Source organism: Macrotis lagotis, chromosome X (assembly GCF_037893015.1).
Source record: "Macrotis lagotis isolate mMagLag1 chromosome X, bilby.v1.9.chrom.fasta, whole genome shotgun sequence".
Lineage (NCBI taxonomy): Eukaryota > Metazoa > Chordata > Mammalia > Peramelemorphia > Peramelidae > Macrotis > Macrotis lagotis.
Genome location: NC_133666.1, coordinates 645,595,681 through 645,613,759, shown reverse-complemented (window position 1 = coordinate 645,613,759; position 18,079 = coordinate 645,595,681). Strand labels below are relative to the sequence as shown.

The window sequence follows — 18,079 nt, the reverse complement described above, 5'->3', positions numbered from 1 at the left end:
TATTATTAGTCCTGCACCCTCTGCCATAGGCCCCTTGTCCATCTTAGTCACTGGAATGATAAAATCATTTTATTATTCATACATGAAATACAACAGCTGCCCTCTCTTAGGGGAGATCCTGCTGCTCTCCCACACCACTGAAAGCCCCCAAGGCTCAGCATCTACCTGTAGTGGACAACATATATCAGAGTTGAGGGTCAGAAGCCAAGATTGGTCCAGGTGTATTTCCCCTACCCTGATAAAAAAAATGTGAGGTTTTAAAAATCCTGGGTTCATATCCTGCTTTTGTCATGGAGGGATTTAGTGATCTTGGTCAAATCACTGTTTTTCTATAAAAGGAAGAAACTGCCCTTCTATTTCTGATACTGTTTCATATTTCTTCTCAGGCTTTCTGAGAATCCCTATCTCATTACAGAGGGACAAGACTCTAGGCCCAATAACATATCCCATGACCCATAGCCAAATAAAAATAAACCACCCACCTTCTTCAACCAGGGAAAGCCCTTCATTCCCCATTTTGCTAAATTAGAGATAACAGGGAATAGCAAGGGACTGCTCCTTCCATCCAGATGGAAAATCCCAACAATGGCTCAGTCCTCACTAACTATTCACCATACCTCCCTAGCTCCAGCCTGTGTTCCCCTAAGAAAATACAAGGAAGGGGACAGAAGGGAAGGCATATATTGCATTTCTTAGCCAAGGTGTCTGATTTCCCTTAGTCTCAATACCTGATTTCACAGGGCCCTGGTCCTGAGCTCATTTAAACCCAAGGAAAAATTGTTTTCTCTCCCCTTCCTCAGCACCCCCCAAGTTCAAGTGTATGTTGTGGGAGCAATTAGGAGGGAGTCTTCAGATGCACACATACCTTCTCATGAAAAGGAGGCCTGCTTCACTCCTCTGTGTTCTGGGTATGATGTAGACTCCAAAGCTCTGGACGGACATCATCCTATGTGACAAAATTTAAGGGAGAATAAATAACAAGATGGAAGATAAAGACTGGGGGAGCAGGGAGGCTGATCTATGGGAGAGTTAGGAAATCAGTAAGAAGAAGGAAGGTTCACTTGTCAGAGTGGGAAGGAATTGGGCCAAGTCCTGTTCCATTCCCTACTATATCTTTACCAAGTGACTTAAACGTTCTAGGAGAGGCAGAAGCTTAGGCAGTTCCCCGTCTTCACTGTCATCTTGCCATTGGGAAGTCAGGAGCCGGTTGTCTATCTGAAAAACATGCAAAGGATGGGACAGCTTCCCCCTAAGGAGCAACTTGCCTCAACTGGAAGGAGGGAACACTCTCCTTCCAGTTAGGCTCAAGTTTTTCCTTATGAACACGAGAGGGCAGCAAAGGCCAGACAGTTCCGATTCAGCAGGCGGCTGGGTGGCTGAAGGATTAAGAGCTAGTTCAATCCAACATTTATCCTTTCATTTTTCTTACCTAGTGCTCCCACCCTCACCACTTCCTGCCCCCCGCCCCCCACAACTGACCACTCATTTTTGCCTTTAAAAGTCTCACTCTACCAACTGAGCAAAACAAGTTAAACAAAACCTATCCAAAGAAGCTTATTAGGCAACCACATTGTTGTTCAGCCATTTCCCAGTTATGTTTGACCCTTCATGACCCACCCCATTTGGGGTTTTCTTGGTAGAGATATGCAGTGGTTCACCATTTCCTTCTCCAACTCATCATACAGATGAGGAAAGTGATGACTTGTCCAGGGTCACACAGCTAGTAAGCATCTGAGGTCAGATTTGAGCTCAGGGAGATGAGTCTTAGGCATTCTATGGACTATGGTGCCACTCAGCTGCCCTTATACACCCCTAAGCCTTTTATCTTTCTGCCAAGAAGGCAGAGAATGCAATCTTTCTCCTCTTTTCTCTGGGACAAAAACTGGTCACTGTAATTAATATGAATTCAATAGTGTTTTAGTGCTGTTTTCATTAGTATTAACATGATGAGCATTGTTCTTCTGTAAGACTTCATTTGGGTCTTCCCCTGTTTCTCTGAATTCCTCATTTTTGCTATTTCTTATAGCACAATAATATTCTCCTCACATTCATTTGTTAACTCATCTCCCATTTGATGGGCAGCTACTTTGTTTCCATGTTTTTGGTTTGTTTTTCCTGAGTGCTGCTCTGAATATCTTGTCTTCAAGTTTTTTTTGTGATACACCAAAAGGCTTTTTTGGGACAGATTTTGTATATCACAAAATTTGAGAGTTGGAAGGGATGTTAGCAGCTGCCCACTCCAACTCACACACCACAGGAACCCCGACAACATTATCCAGCCGTGAGGTTGTCCAGCCTCTGCTCACAGACCTTCAAGGAGGAAATGCAAGGTCACCTTCCGTTCTAGACAGTTCCTAATGATTTCAAGACTAAATTATCATCTTTTCATTTCCACTCACTCCTCCTGATTCTACTTTCCGGGGACAAACAGGGCAAACTATTCCCTCCTTTACACAACAGCCCTCCAAATCCTCCAAGATGGGGGGCGGCTAGGTGGCACAGTGGATAGAACACCGGCCCTGGAGTCAGGAGGACCTGGGTTCAAACCTAGCCTCAGACACTTAATAATTACCTAGCTGCATAGTCTTGGGCAAGCTACTTAACCCCACTGCCTTGCAAAAAAAAAAAAACCTAGAAAAAGGAGACCAATAATTACCTAGCTGTATGACTTTGAGCAATTCACTAAACCCAGTCTTGCAAAAACCAAAAAAAAAAGACAAATACTCCAAGACAGTTCTTGGGTCAGTTTTCTCTTCTCCAGGTTATATATGCCCAGTTCAGTCAAGTGAGGAGACATTACTTTAAGACCCTTTCTTGTTCCTTCTCTGGACTCTCTCTAGCTTAATTGGCCCCCTCAATGGGACTGTCCAAAACCTAAGGCAATACAGCAGTTAAGTTCTAAAGAGGACAAAATTTACATTCCAAGGTCACATGAGATTTTGAGTTTCTTGCTGTCACATCACACTGCTTCCTCATATCAAGTTCCCATTCAGTGTAAGCTCCTTGGGGGCAGGGATTGTCTTTTGCCTCTCTGTGTGGTCCCATTGCTTTATTTTTTTTTTTAGGTTTTTGCAAGGCAATGGGGTTGAGTGTCTTGCCCAAGGCCACACGGCTAGGTAATTATTAAGTGTCTGAGTTCAGATTTTAACCCAGGTCGTCTTGACTCCAAGGCCAGTGCTCTATCCACTGTGCCATCTAGCTGCCCCGGTCTCATTGCTTAGGAGAGTGCCTGGCACTTTGTAGGTCCTTCATGAATGCTTGACTGATAGACCACTAAACCCCTCCAGGTTCTCTGCAGACCAAATGCTGCCTAGTCAGGCCTTCTTCATCTTGTACGTTTACTCCTACTGCATGCCTTCAAACTGGATTCATCCAACACTCCTGCCTGGCAGATCTTTCTGAATCCTCACCCTGTCTTCCAGTGTTTGAGGCCATCTCATGAGTCTGCTACTTCAGCTTTCATGTAAACAAGATAAAAATATTAAAACAGGAAAGGGTTTGTGTCTCTTTTGCTTGCAGTCTCTCCCATTAGACTGGAAGCACAGGGCAGGAAGTGTCATTTGTCTTTCTTAGTGTCAGCAGCACTAATCACAGGTCTGGTGAGGGCAGGGGCTGATCCCAGGGACTCTCCCTGGAGGCCTCTTACTACTCTGATATTGAATATTAACAATCAAATCTTTCTTTTCTCTCCTTGTTTTCCTCCCCCTGTATCTGCTCCCTCGGAGGGGAACTGATTTGCCCAAAATGGCATAGGATATATACAAGTGGCTACAGCAGGATTCAAATTCAGGTCCTTTGGGTAGTAGCAAGAACAATGAATTTAGAGTCTGAAGAGCTATCTTTAAACCCTGATTGCCTCTTTCCCTTTGTGGATTTCAGCATCTTTAACCAGAGAAATGTTGGGGTTCACCTAGCTAGCCTCTGAGGCCCCTCCTAACCCTAACACCCTGGGCTCAGTCTACTCTCCATGTAGATGTATCTCTCTAAGGTGATGAGGAGAAGAGATAGGAAGGTTGTTACCTGGTAGGGGAAAGCCTTGAGGGAATCAGTCAGGACCACTATGTGAGCCAGGTCCTGCCCCAGCACTATCAGGTCCTTTACATAGTGACCCTGGAGGCAGACACAGTCATCCTGGAAAAGAAGGCCCCTGGAACCCAAACAAAACCCCCATTCATACCCTCTGGCCTTGGGTTCCACTTTATTCCAGCCCTTTTCTCATCCAGCATGCATGAGAACTCTCACAAGCTCACCCTGGGCAGGGAGGGGAAGGATGATTTGTCCCAGAGGCTCCGAATAGAAAAGTCTCTGGCCCTAGGTCACACAGCCAACCAGAGGCCAAGACAAGAGAAGACAAGCAGTCTCCTTTCTGCCTCCCACATCCAGGGCTCTTTCCCCCGTATATGCGGGTAAAAGATCAGGTGGTGGTGGAAAGGGGGTCAAAGAGTAGAGTGGGGAGTTGGTGACTTCACCTAATCAGCTTCTTGTGGGGATCCAAGAGATTTGCAATTGGTTCTGCATAGTCCCTTTTAGCTGTGGTGAAGATAATGATCTAGAGTGTTGGGGGTGGGGAATAGGGAATTAGCTGAAGTTTCACCTGACTTTCAGCTTTCTTAGAAATGGGGCAAGGAGACTCAATCCTCAGAAGACCCAGAGAGCCTTCAGATTTTCCCTTCCAACTAGACAGAAGGTAGAGCACACTGACTCAATCCCATTCCACTCTCCTAGTTATCAAACTGGGGTGGGAGGGAGGAAGAGGAGAAAAAAAATAAGATGATACGTGGAAGAACTGACTCAGGATCTCCAGGAATTCCCAGGTATGGGGCTGCAGCCTGCCCTGTACCTGGGAACCAACAGCAGGTGCCCACTGGAAGCAACGGCTAGGGTGTCTTCACTTGCTAGCCAAAGCTAGTGGCCAAGCCCAGCAGCCCACTGGTCAGGCAGGAGCTCCTGGGTCCCTTCTAGCTCAGATATTCCTTATTTCAGGGATCAACAGCCCAAAGGATTCTCTCCAACCCACCCATGCCCTCCACCCTAGGACCGAAACTACTCACCTTTTAATACATACCTTGGAATTTCACAGGGAAGGAGAAGTGGGCATGGGGCAGAGCCCGAAGGGAGCAAGAGACCAGGAAATCATCCTAAGGAGGGATCTGGACTGGAGTAAGGGAATGAGGGTTGCTCTTCTCTACCTCCCAACCCCTCCCCTTCCCATGGGTCCCCTAAGCTCTGACCAGTGACAAGGAAAGGACAACAGTTGCCTGAGGCTGGGCCTGAGGTCAGGGTCAAGGGGAAGAGACTGGCCCTGACCAACATACCAACTCCAAGACCAATGTGCTGTCTAGTGTGCTCCATGTCTTTGGAGGGATATTTAGCCCCTGAGGCCAGAGTCTCCTTCAGGGTAGGAGACTGGGGGGTGAGGTCACTGCCAGAGGAGAGACAGAAGTTCAGTAGGTCTGGCCTGCTAGCCACAGAAAGACTGCTGGAAAGACAAGTTGCCTTTATTCCTTTCCTTAGACTTTCGTTCTGGGAAAAATCCCCAACACCAAAATGCCTTCTCAGATGAACCATCACTGACTGAAATTCCACCATTAGGGCACTACATTATTTAGGTTAAGCTAATACCTTATTAGAACACAAATTTAGGGAATCATACATTAAGTCAGTTATCAGGGATTGCAATCTGGTTAATCATTTCATAAAGGCATTATTTGAAATAAATTATGACCAATAATTGGGTAACATCTGTTTAAATTATGGCACATGAATAAAATAAGCTAATGAGCTGTGATTTAGACATCATGGGCATTCCTTGGCCTAAGAATTTCCTTTATTATTACAAATGACTTCATCAGTCCTAAAGAGTTATCCTAGGAAGGCATATGGTGTAGAAGTGCCTTACCCAGGGTCACACAGCAAGTATATAGCCCAAGAAGGACTTGAACTCAAGTCTTGCTCCCAAATCCAGAATTCCAATGTAGTTTGTGAATATAATTGGGCTATTTCTATTCAGTAAGAAAGGACTAGAGAAGACATGTGGTGGATACATCTAGAAAGGTGGCTTTGGATCTAGAAAGACCTGAATTCATATCCTTACTCCAACAGACACTGACTCCATGACCCTGGGCAAATAACCAACCCTAACATTTATCAGTGCTCTAGACAATTTTTTTCTTTTTTTAGGTTTTGTTTTTTTTTGTAAGGCAAACGGGGTTAAGCGGCTTGCCTAAGGCCACACAGCTAGGGAATTATTAAGTGTCTGAGATCAGATTTGAACTCAGGTACTCCTGACTCCAGGGCCTGTGCTTTATACACTATGCCACCTAGCGGCCCCTGCGCTAGACAATTTTTAAGAACATAAATTGCTAGCTAATGGATTAACTAACATTGGTGAAGGAATTACCTCACCTGGGGCAATGAAGTCCCACACCCAGTTCTTGTCTCTATCCTAAGAATATAAACACTGGATGGGAAAGCAGGGCTGAAAGAATAATAAATTTAGAAAAGTAAGTGATGCTATCATGGACCCTTTGTAGATTACAATACTAACATGGACCAACATCACACTGTCACAGTGACAGACTACAGCTGTTTTCTGTTAACTCATAAATTGTTTCTCAAGGGACATCCTTTGTAAAAGGGGTTTGCTGAGAAGTCTGTTGTGTCACAACAAAATGTACCAATAATTTTTTAAAATCATACACATTAATACAATTTTAAATTAAAAGATATCCCTGATTACATTCCTCCTATTTGTTATGTTGAAGGGGAACTTTCTTCTGTTCCCTGCCCCAGCTCAGGTTCTGAGGTGTAGAGTAGCATTGTACTCACAGGGACCAGGGAAAAGTCACATCTACAGGAACAGCAGAGAAATAGGAAGGTGAGGTTGTAGGCTGATTCCAAAGGACCTGGGGGGGCTAAAGGAAAAGGAAACCTTTGTGGAGAAGGAAGGGAGGAGTTCAAGGTGCCCCTTTTTCTTGATAGCCTCAGTCTCTCACCCCAAGAAGCCTGATTTTTACATTACATTTTTATTTGCAGAAATTAGTCAAGTCTCCCTTTCTTCTACCCCAACTTCAAACTGACAGCTTACCTTCTTCAAATGCCTTAGACCACTTCCTCTTCCTTGGTGACTTCTGGGCCAAATGCAAGGTCTGGTGCTGCCTCAGTTTGGGGAGATGAACCTTACCCTCCCAGCTTCTCTCTAGTGATCCTGCAACCTCCTTTTCCTCTTGATTTGCCAACATGCACTGACACAGGGCCATCTGTCTTCCTCCAGGACATCAGGGTCTCCTGATAGTTGGGGAGACAGGAGTGCCACTCTTCCAGAACATAGAATCATGGGTCTGTATGAATCAGGTGAGTCCTAGGAACTGAAGGATAATTAGGTCTTGAAAGAAATAGGTGAGTGGGTGTCCCTTGGCTCCAAGGATGTTTGACAGGCTCTTAAAACCAAAGGAACTATTAAAATAAAGTGGCTGAAGAGATATTAAAGCTTTCTCATTCTCTCACCCCTATTTTATAGATGGGAAAACACAGCCACTTAAAAGCAAAGTCAGAACTGGAAGGTTAAGTGTCCAGACTTCTCTTTTGATAATGTATGTAACATAATAGAATATAAATATGTAAATAAAATATAACAATGTATAAAATATAGAGTAAATGACTAGTATTGTTCATTCATTGCCTGGGGATTATGTGTCCAGGAAATAGCCTCAGCTAAACTGAGCCCAGGCAAAGGGGAACTTGGTATACCAAAGAAGCTACTATAGCGTCCACTGCTTTGAACACAGCATTCAGGTTTTAGCCAAGGAGAAAAAGGAGAGGAAGAAGGGATAAAGACAGCCAGAGTATCTGGTTGTAAAACTGAAGAGAGAGGAAAGAAACCTAGTTAACAGGAGGTTTGACTAGAGAGTACCTAGAAACTCATCCTAGCTCAGCTCAGCTGAGCCAAACTCATCCTCAACCAGGCACTGAGATTATTTAGGGTTAGCAGCTGGGAATGTGTAGAAGCATGGCGGGATGGTAATTGGGTTTTTTTTTTTTTGCCAAAGATCTTTTGGATATTAATAATAGCACTCCCAGGCTATATTTGGTCAAGCATCTAATTAAAACACCCTTAAAAAGCTCTTAGATTTATTGAATTTTGAGTTCTGCCTGCAGTTGCCTTGGCAGTACCAGATCAATACTGGAGGTTCCCTACCCTTGACTTCCTAGATTCTGGGAGATGAATTTTTTTTTCTTTTTTGGGAGGATATTGCAAGGCAAATGGGGTTAAGCGGCTTGCCCAAGGCCACACAGCTAGGTAATTATTAAGTGTCTGAGGTTGGATTTGAACCCAGGTACTCCTGACTCCAGAGCCGGTGAGATGAAATCTTTATGGAGGCAGAAGGAATGGTTTGATCTGTGATTGGGGAAAGAGAGCTTAGAACAGAGTCAAGACACCTGTGTGATAGACCAGGCACTGCCTCAGACTGGCTACTCAAAGCTTGACAGTTATTCCCCCTCTTGGACCTCAGTTTCCCTATTTGTAAGACAATGGCATTTTATTGATTATCCCTTTCCTTTTAAGTTTTTTCTTTATTTCTCCAGAAATCCTAGTTGAACTTGGATCCTAGAGGTGTTTTTCCTTTGAGTTTTGGAGCCACTCTCCTTCCAGAGTTGTGTCTTGGGTGGCCTTGTGGCTATTTTTACGGTGGGTTTCTCTTTTCAGCCTTACTTTTAAGTGGGGTCTTCTGTGTGAGAGCCAGTTTCTGCCCACTTTGGTCTCTTCTGTCCTCCAGGGTCCTGATGGGGCTTTCTTCCCAGGCTCAGGGGGCAGCTCAGGGCGGTGACCTCTAAGTTTTCAGTCCATGCAAGGTTAGTCAGTTGACCTCTGCTCTCTCATTAATAATACTTTAGTAACCCTTAGTCTCTTTTTCTTTTCTTTTCTTTTTTTAAGGTTTTTGCAAGGCAAACGGGGTTAAGCGGCTTGCCCAAGGCCACACGGGGAGGTCATTATTTAGTGTCTGAGGCCGGATTTGAACCCGAGTCCCCCTGACTCTAGGACTATCCACCGTGCCACGTAGCCGCCCCTAACCCTTAGTCTCTAGACAGCGCTTTAGGGCTGGGGGCTGCTCCCCGCCATGCGCTGTCAGGGCCATCCCGAGTTTACAGAGGAGGAAACTGAGGCCGGCCTCGGTCAGCGCCAAGTTTATAAATCTAAGACCCCAGGGGGAGAAGGGACTCAGGGGGTGACGGGGCTGTTACTCGGCCCCACCCCCTTCAGGGCACGTGATCCGTCGTCGCCCCCCGCAGGGTAGGTGGGGGATGGGAGGAGGAGGAGGAGGAGGCTTCGGCCGTGGAGCTGGTGGGGAGGGACGAGACGCGCAGTGACGTAAGAGAACAGTCCTGCGTGCGCTCCGGAAGAGGCGGGGCTTAGGAGCACGTTCCGCGCGCCCGGCGGAAGGGAAGAGCTAGGAGGAGGCGGGGCTTAGGCCGGGACAGGCGGCCGCGCGCGGCTCGCCCAGTGATTCGTGACGCGCGTGCGGCGGCGGAAGCGGAAGCGGCCGCGGCAGCCGGAAGCGGAAGCGGCCGCCGTGGCGCTCGTCCCGACGCTGGAGCGCTGGCTTCAGGTGAGCCTCTCGCTTGGCCTCGTCTCCTTCCTCCCCTTCATTGGGTTAGAGCGAGGCGGGGAAGAGGCTTCTGTCGGTCCTCGGCGAGTCTCAGACTGTAAAGTCAACAGTAAAACTCGTACTGTAGGAAGATCCCTTAGAAAGTGGGGGATGAATTGGAACGTGTCGAGACTAGAGGCGAGGCCCCCGGGCTTTGAGGGCCTGCATTGGGGGGTCCCACCTGAACGAGCGCTTGTTGACTTGTGAGACGGCTGCCCTGAAACAGAGTCGTGCACCAAGGCTTGTGCCTCCTGAGAGGAAAGGCGGCTGCTGCAGATGAGGCAGAATCTGGAATGAAAGGACTCGGTTCCTTCCTTGGCTTGACTCGTGGGACCGTAGACAAGTCCCTAAAGCTCTGTCGGGCCTCAATGAACGTGTTTAGGCGATCCCAGAGGTCCCTTTCAATTCCAAATCTTTGATCCGGGGTGGGGGGGGCTTTGAATCGTTTTAAAGGATGAGGGAAGCATTCTAGAGGTGAATTCAGGGAAAGAGGAAGGTCAGAATTCAATCAACAAATGTTAAAGTACAAGGCACTCACCACCGATAACCAGTCAGTTGTCCTATCTTCTATCTGGGCAACATCTCTTGTATGTATGTACCCCTTCTTGGACAGTGCCACCCCCCGATGCAGGCCCTCGTCACCCAAAACCTGGGGTATTGCAATAGCTTACTGATTGGCATCAAGAGTCTTCCCTATTCCAATTCATCCTCCCATAGTAGAAGTCTGACCATATCACTTCCCTATTCAATAAAATGCCAGGGTTCCCTCCAATATCAATTATAAAATGTTTGACTTTTAAAGCCTTTTGAAGCATTGACCCTTTCTCCCTTCTAGTTTAGTTATACCTTACCTCCCTGGCATGTAGTCCAGTGAAACTGGCCTCAGATAAGATATGCCATCTCCTGACTCCCTCTTTCTCTCTACCTCCCAGTTTCCTTTAAGTCCCAGTTAAAATCCTTAATCTTAGAATCTTGCCTTTCTTCAGAGTCTACCTCCCAATTTATCATGTACATTTTTTTTGTATATCATATTCATGTTGTCTTCCCCAATTAGATTCTTAGTTTTTTAAACCAGTTGCTGTTTTTACCTTTCTTTGTATCCCTAGCATGTAGCACAATAGTTGATAACATGGTAGCTCCTAATAAATGACTAGCACTACATTAAATGCTAGGTATTTAAGATCATTAATGAAACAGCCTTTGGTGGGATACAATTGGAAAGTCATAGATTAGTGCAGCCAAATAACAGGAAGCCATTGAAAATTTTTCATGGAGGAACGACATGGGTCTTTCAGTAGGTGATACTATGTGCCAGGATGGTTTGGGGATAAGGGTTGGACAGAGGCAGAAACACTTTTAATCCAAAATGCATTTAATAAACTTGATTATACAGAAATAAGATGAAAGGAGGTACTCCTTGATCTCAATTGAGTGTGGGAGCAGTATGCTGGCTTCCCCATTCTCCCACTTCCCCTTTTCCTACTTCTCCCCCAGTTTTTTTCCCACCTGTCACTCTTTCCCTTGCCATCCTTTTTACCTACTCACCTTATTTCAATTCAGCTAACATTTATTGAAGGTATCTCATGTGCAAGGCCATGGGATGAGAAACAGCTGAATTGAGCAGGTTTCCTTATCTATGAAATGAGGGGAGTGGAGGGTGAGATTGTTTTAGAGTCAGGAAAGACCCAAGATGTATCTACTCAGGGACTAGGACTTTTTTTGTATTTCAAAGGAAAAGCAAGCTGCATATAATGGAGATTTGCGACCTTTTTGTTTGGTGTTAAGTGCAACATTTTTTTTTTTTAATAAGAAAGATGGATCACCTATTGGACCCAAAGAGTGTGAGGAGACATTGCAGACCTGGAACAAAATGAACAGAAGTATAGAGATGGGAAAGTGCTGTCTGGTCAGAAATAGCGTGAAGGAATGTGTAGGGCTGAGCACACAGTGGATTTTAATAAATACTTACTGGATTCTGACTGTACTGGAGCACTTAGATTTGGTAGTTGTTAGGAGGAGGAACAGTGGAAGGTGACATGAAGGAGTAACTTGGGCTTAGAGTGTGGATACCCTGAATGTCAGTTGACTTTATCCTGAATCGCTGAAGATGTGAGCAGGTGAGTGACTAGAACAGAACTGAACTTTAGAAGAGTGATGCTTAACCTGTGCAGACAGGAGGTAGGGAGGAGGGGCTGCTACATGGAAGTCCTAGGAGAGAGGGGATGGAGGAAGTAGCAGAATGGGGGAAGGGTGGGGATTTTTGCTTTTTAGACTAGGGTAGATTTGAGGAGACAGGGATAAAGTCACAGATAAATGTGCAGGGTTACCTTTGGCAAAAAAACAATCATTAAACCAGGGTTTGAACAAAGAATGTAAACTTATTTGAATATTATCCTCACCTAAATTTGAATATTATCCTCACCTAAATCCATTCGCAAGTCTTCTGATTTCAAGCCCAGGGCTTTTTTGACCATTTAATGATAGAAAGCCCTAGATGGTGAAAAGTATGGCCCAGCTGAGGTACTGGATCGTGGATCTATAGTGGACTCAGCTTTCCTGGATTCTCATTGCTTTGCCACTTGTCCTTCCATCTGACCTTGCCCTCTTTCCCTGTCTACTTACTCCCTGGGCAGCTTTCCCTAATTTCTTATTCTGTTTCTGTCTCAGCCCTCTTGTCTGATGACCTCTAAGGCCAGAAAGCGAGTGGTCCTTCCCACAAGACCATCTCCACCCACAGTTGAACAGATTCTGGAGGATGTCCAGGGTGCTCTGCCCTCTGATCCAGTGTTTACCTCCTTTGCCCCTCAGGTCCTGGAAGGTAATGTAAGTCTTTATCATTCCTGAAATCCCTTTCTTTGCACCTTAGCTTGATCTTGGGAGTATCTGAATGTTTGGACTTGGTACTTTGACCATCATCCACCTTGTGATTTTTTTCATTTCTTTGCCTTTGTGCAAACATATTTGTGTTTCCATATGTAATATGTACATACATATTTGTATCTTTTTAAAAAAAATTTAAATATTTTAGTTGTGTTTCTAACTAAATGCAATGGTAGTTTTTACCAATTTTTTTTTACAGGGTTTTGAGTTTTACAATTTTTCTCCCTCCCTTTCTTCCCTCCTCCTTTCCCCTGACAGAAAGCAATCTGATATAAACTCTATATTTATAACTATGCTAAACATAGATCCATATTGAACATGCTGTGAGAGAAGAATCAGATCCAAACAGAAGAAAGAAAATATTATAGGGGCGGCTAGGTGGCGCAGTGGATAAAGCACTGGCCCTGGAGTCAGAAGTATCTGGGTTCAAATCTAGTCTCAGACACTTAATTACTTAGCTGTGTGGCCTTGGGCAAGCCACTTAACCCTATTTGCCTTGTAAAAAAACTAAAAAAAAATATTAGGGGAAAAAAATGACATAATACATTAAACAATTTTTAAAAATTGAAGATAGTAATCTCTGGTCTTCATTTAAACTTCACAGTGTGTTCTCTGGATATGAATGGTATTTTCCAGTCTTAAAATTATGTTTGATTACTGCTGAAATGAACAAATCCATCATTGGTTGATCATCACTGTTATCAGTGGCTCATCATTATAAATACCTAGTCCAGAGTGATTAAAATGGCTTTTTATTAAGTCATCTTAATAAAAAGGACCATCTGTCTTAAGGAATGGGGACCCCAAATCATGGTAGTGCTGGACCTTATATGAAGTTTGAAAGGCTTGTCCCTCCCCCTTCATGCCAATCATTGGCCAGGGTCACAACCTAATTGATACATTCACCTCTGTCTCCCCCCCCCCCCCCATAATACTAATTAGCACAAGGGAGTGAACAGTAACCTCCTTGGGTCACAAAGGAGGACACAGACCCTAGGTTAACTCAGAACTAGATGGGGCAGACCTGATAGAAAACCCAGGTTTTGATCAGGTTGGGGTCAATTCTTTTGTTTTATACTCACATACCTGCCTATAAGGCAGACCCCAGTCTTTGTAACCTAACAATCTTCCTTCATATTCTTTTTTTTTTTTTTTAGGTTTTTGCAAGGCAAATGGGGTTAAGTGGCTTGCCCAAGGCCACACAGCTAGGTAATTAATTATTAAGTGTCTGAGACCCGGATTTGAACCCAGGTACTCCTGACTCCAGGGCCAGTGCTTTATCCACTGCGCCACCTAGCTACCCCTTCCTTCATATTCTTATGGGAACCAAACACCCCCACATTCCTCCTAGTCACTCCATGTTGTTGTTAGTGTGTTTGAGGTTCTTCTGGTTTTCCTCATTTCACTCAGTATCAATTTGTGCAGATTTTTCCAGGCTTTTCTGAAATCCTGTTCCTCACATTTTCTTATAGAACAGTCATGTTCCATCATACATAGACCAGTTTGTTCAACTGTTCCCCATTCAATGAGCATCCCCTCAATTTCCACTTCTTTGCCACTATACACAGAACTGCTGCTATGAATATTTTTGTACATGTGGGATTTTTACTGATTCAGTAGTGTATTATTGGTCAAAGGATATGCACATTTTCATATCCCTTTGGACATAAAAAAAAATGAAACCTGGGGTCTTGAAGATAAAAATCAGTTCCTGATTCTAAAGTGCTTTCCTCATAGTCCCCCGGTGATATAGGGAGTACGGCTAAGATCTTCATTTTAACAGATGAGGGAACAGTCAGAAAGGGGAAATGATTTGCACAGTCAGGCAGCTATTAAGGGATAGAAGTGGACCTTGAATCCAGCCCTTACTCTCATTTTATTCTATTGATGGAACCAATTTGCCTTGTGACACATTTATCACATTGTGCCTAGTACTTTAGTTGTACATATCTTATTCCTTATATCAATCTGATCTCCATAAGGAGCTTAATTTCCCTGTTTGTAAAATAAGGATGTACTGAACTGTCTCCAAAGTTTCCAGCTCTGTCATTCAGTGACTTTATGTCCTTTCTGCCATATCATTCTCTGTTCTTTACTTTAAATACTTTTCCAGGTCTGCTATTCTATATTCTAAGAACCCTCTCAGCTCTGGCCACCAGGGTTCTACAGGCCCTCCCAGCTCTTAACATTCTCTCTAAAAACCCTCCCAGATGATACATTCCAGCATTAAAGACATAGGAATAGTTTTTAAAGATGGTTTAGGGTTATACTGTGCCCATTTCCAATGTACAGGGACTTGAAAGACAACTGTACTTGTGTTCTTGTTTTTTTTCCTCTCCTTTCCTTTTTCTTCTCAGAACTTCCTGCCACTCAGGAGAATGAGGACCCAGAGGTGGAAAGGGAACGGCAATACCAACAGAGTCGTTCCTATGTTGCCATGAATCATCGACTCCAGCTAGCCTGTGGCCTGCTGAAACAGAAGTGTGAGGAGTTACGGCAGGCTGGGGACAGCCTTGAGCGAGATATCGTAGACATGAAGCAGAGGACCCTCTCTGGCACACAGGGTTCCAACTGTTTTCCTGATGTGGATTCCTCAGGTTGATGTCATGCTTTTAAATTTATTTTGGGAAATAAAATTCAGGACCTCTCTATCTGCAGAGACACAGGCTTTTCTGGAAGCTGCTTTTCCAAGGCTTAGTTACTGGCCAGTTCTGGCTCTCCATCCTTTTTTCTCCTGCATTCCACCTAATCCTTCAGCCTTGAGGCCCTGCCCCCAGCTAGGGGAGGGGTGGAAGAATATTGTAGTATGACATCTACCTTTGGCCATAAGAAGGACAAGGATGCCCCATAGACCTTCATATCAGGACCTGAAGCCAGTTGTCCCATCCATTGAGGTCACCTGGGGAGGTCAGATTTGACCTGAGCAATTGAGTGCCTAAGGGTATCTAGAACAGAATCTAAACCAAACCTTGAAACTGAGGACTAAATCCACTTGGAATATGATGAAGGGAGTGTAATGAAGACATTATCTCCAAGGATGATTCTTCCAAGAAACACTGCCAGATCACCAAAGAATGCTGGTTCTAGGATTGCATTGATTTAATTGTCATTGCAGCTCCAGAAAGCATCATCTGGTGCTGCCTGCACAACTCCTACTCTCTTACGTTTCTCTAGTCTTATTAAATCCTCCATACCTTTTACTTTTTAGAGGTTTGATGGGGTCATTTTTTGCATGTAGGCTCTGGTGGCTTTGTTGGCTTCATTGCTTCCATTAAAATGAAATTGTCCAACAGTGACCTGGCCTCCCCTTTATCTCAGGCCCCATCCCCGATGGCCAGAAGTTGAAGGAGGATTTTCAGGTTGTAATGTGCTCTGAGAGTCAGATTCAGTCTCTCTGGTTTTCAACAACTGCCCCCAATTAATATGTATTTAATGCTCGGTCTTTCAGTTCTAAGGATCATAGAACTAGAATGGGGAGATGTCTTAGAAGTCTAACTCTTTGTTTTACAAATGAGAACCAGGACCCTTCTGACCCATGGCTCCAAGTCTGTCCTCTTAACATGCGCCAGAGTGCCTCAGCACCTATTCAACAAAACATTGATTTAGCCAACATTTTTAAAACACCCACTATGTGCGATGCACTCTGCCCAAAGAGTGCTTTCCTCAAAACATATCTGAGGTGAGTAGTTAGGTGTTTTGTTCCCATTTTATAGATGAGGAAAATGGAGGTGAGTGAGGTTAAGAGACTTGCTTGTGGTAACAGCCAGCAAATGTTAGCGTTGGACTGTAACTCAGGTTTCTGATTTCAGATCCAGTGAATGCTTTTTCTCCTCTCTGAAAATCTGGAATATGACCTGCTTCCCTTCCTGGAAGGCAGCTGTTGGAATTTGGGATCAACTTTTAACAGCTAAAACATCAGAGATTTCTCTTAGGTATAACCTCAGGGCCAGTGAAGAGTTAAAAACTCACCATCTAGCTTTGTTTCATCTTGACCTTTTTTTGTAGGGTACACCTGAAAATTCCGTTTCATCTTCTTTAAAATAAATGATAATAAAGTGGCTTGTGAAGAGGTGATCCAGAGCCCCAGGGCCATTTTGATGCTTATCGTTTAGAACTCTCTGAGCTCCACATCAATAAAAACCCTTTTCTTTGTAACTGGGACTTCTCAGTTGTTTCTTTGAAACAGAATTAATTCAGTTCAAATGAATGCTTTGCCTGAAACCAGTGTCCCTAAGGAGCATAGAGATGAATTGACCTGTGAATTAGCAAGTGAAAAGAAGTACTCTGAATCTTGGACCAGGAGGGCAAGGTACCTCTAGTCTAGTGAAAGCTGCATTTTGTGTTTGATAGTCATTCAACTGACATTTGGTTAAGCTTTGGAAAAGGAGGGAAGAATGGATAAAGGAAACTGGTTTTGTAGGGCTATTGATAGGCCCTGACATCATTGATGTAATAATAACTCAGAGCTGAGCTGTTAAGGTTTACCAAGTGCTTTGTCACTTTGGGAAAAATAGTATAATATTTTCATCTTACAGATGAGAAAACTGAGACTTAGTGGCAGTTTGTTCAGTAGCTAAGTCAGGACTTAATTTCAGCTCTTCCCAGCATCCTCTGCCTCCCTAAGAGCCAAGGAGGAGCATGAGCGGCCCTCAAGGGGGAGGAAAGGAGAGGTGGAAAAGTACAGGGAAGGCATCAAGTTCCCCAGGGTGGAAAAGCAGAGGCTGTTCTGGAGAATGCATGAAGTGGTAAAGTACAGTCAAGAGGGAACAAGTATTTATTAGACACCTATGTGAGGCACTTTACAAAGATTACCTCATTTGATCTTCACATAGAGGTTAGGTAATATTATGATCTCCCTTATACAGATGAGAAAATTGAGGCAAGAAGAGATTAATTGACTAGTCCAGGGTCACTGAGGCTGGATTTAAACTCAGGTCTTCCTGACTTAAAGGCCCAGAGCCCTAGCCATTGCTCCAAGGTGACCTGTTCAAATTCTTTTTTTTTAAGTTTGGTTTTTTTTTTTTGCAAGGCAAACAGGGTTAAGTGGCTTGCCCAAGGCCACACAGCTAGGTCATTATTAAGTGTCTTGAGATGGGATTTGAACCCAGGTACTCCTGACTCCAGGGCTGGTGCTTTATCCACTGTGCCACCTAGCTGCCCCTACCTGTTCAAATTTTTAAACTAATCATTTAACCTCCATGGGCCTCAATTTCCTTGATAAAATGGGGGGACTGGACCAACTACGGTGTCAAAGCTAGTCAAGAAGATCTGAATGCATATCTGCCTTCCAGTGCTAACTATGTGATCTTGGGCAAGACATTTCTCTCCCTCTGTTTCCTCAACTTAATATGGTAATAACAAATCAATACACATTTAATAAGTACTCCCTACTTGCCAGTGACTTTTTAAGTGCTGAGGAAATAAAAAGAGGCAAAAGATAAACCCTGACCTCAAGGAACTCAGAATCTAATGAGATAAAACTATATGTAACCAAATATGTACAAAGTAAGTTATATTTAGTATAAAATAGTAATCAACAGAGGGAAGGCACC

At 44.1% G+C, this 18,079-nt stretch overlaps 1 protein-coding gene and 1 long non-coding RNA gene across 4 annotated transcripts; one reads left to right on the top strand and one right to left on the bottom strand.

Moving 5' to 3' along the window:
- Positions 1 to 7,508, bottom strand: LOC141497545 (uncharacterized). 3 transcript variants are annotated; one of them, XR_012471354.1, is made up of 4 exons: positions 7,088 to 7,508; positions 1,120 to 1,215; positions 866 to 946; positions 1 to 165 (listed from the first exon to the last, which is right to left on the bottom strand). It is a non-coding gene; the product is annotated as an uncharacterized LOC141497545 (long non-coding RNA). The 3 variants fall into 3 exon arrangements; XR_012471353.1 differs by lacking the exon at positions 7,088 to 7,508 and adding an exon at positions 5,066 to 5,197; XR_012471352.1 differs by lacking the exon at positions 7,088 to 7,508 and having other exon boundaries at positions 1,120 to 1,410.
- A 1,968-nt stretch (positions 7,509 to 9,476) lies between these two features.
- CXH19orf25 (chromosome X C19orf25 homolog) lies at positions 9,477 to 16,682 on the top strand. The gene is made up of 4 exons (XM_074204575.1): positions 9,477 to 9,608; positions 12,315 to 12,465; positions 14,885 to 15,124; positions 16,337 to 16,682. The coding sequence occupies exons 2-4, from the start codon at positions 12,327 to 12,329 to the stop codon at positions 16,363 to 16,365; spliced, it is 408 nt and encodes a 135-aa protein (XP_074060676.1). The 5' UTR covers positions 9,477 to 9,608; positions 12,315 to 12,326; the 3' UTR covers positions 16,366 to 16,682.
- The last annotated feature ends 1,397 nt before the right edge of the window (positions 16,683 to 18,079 follow it).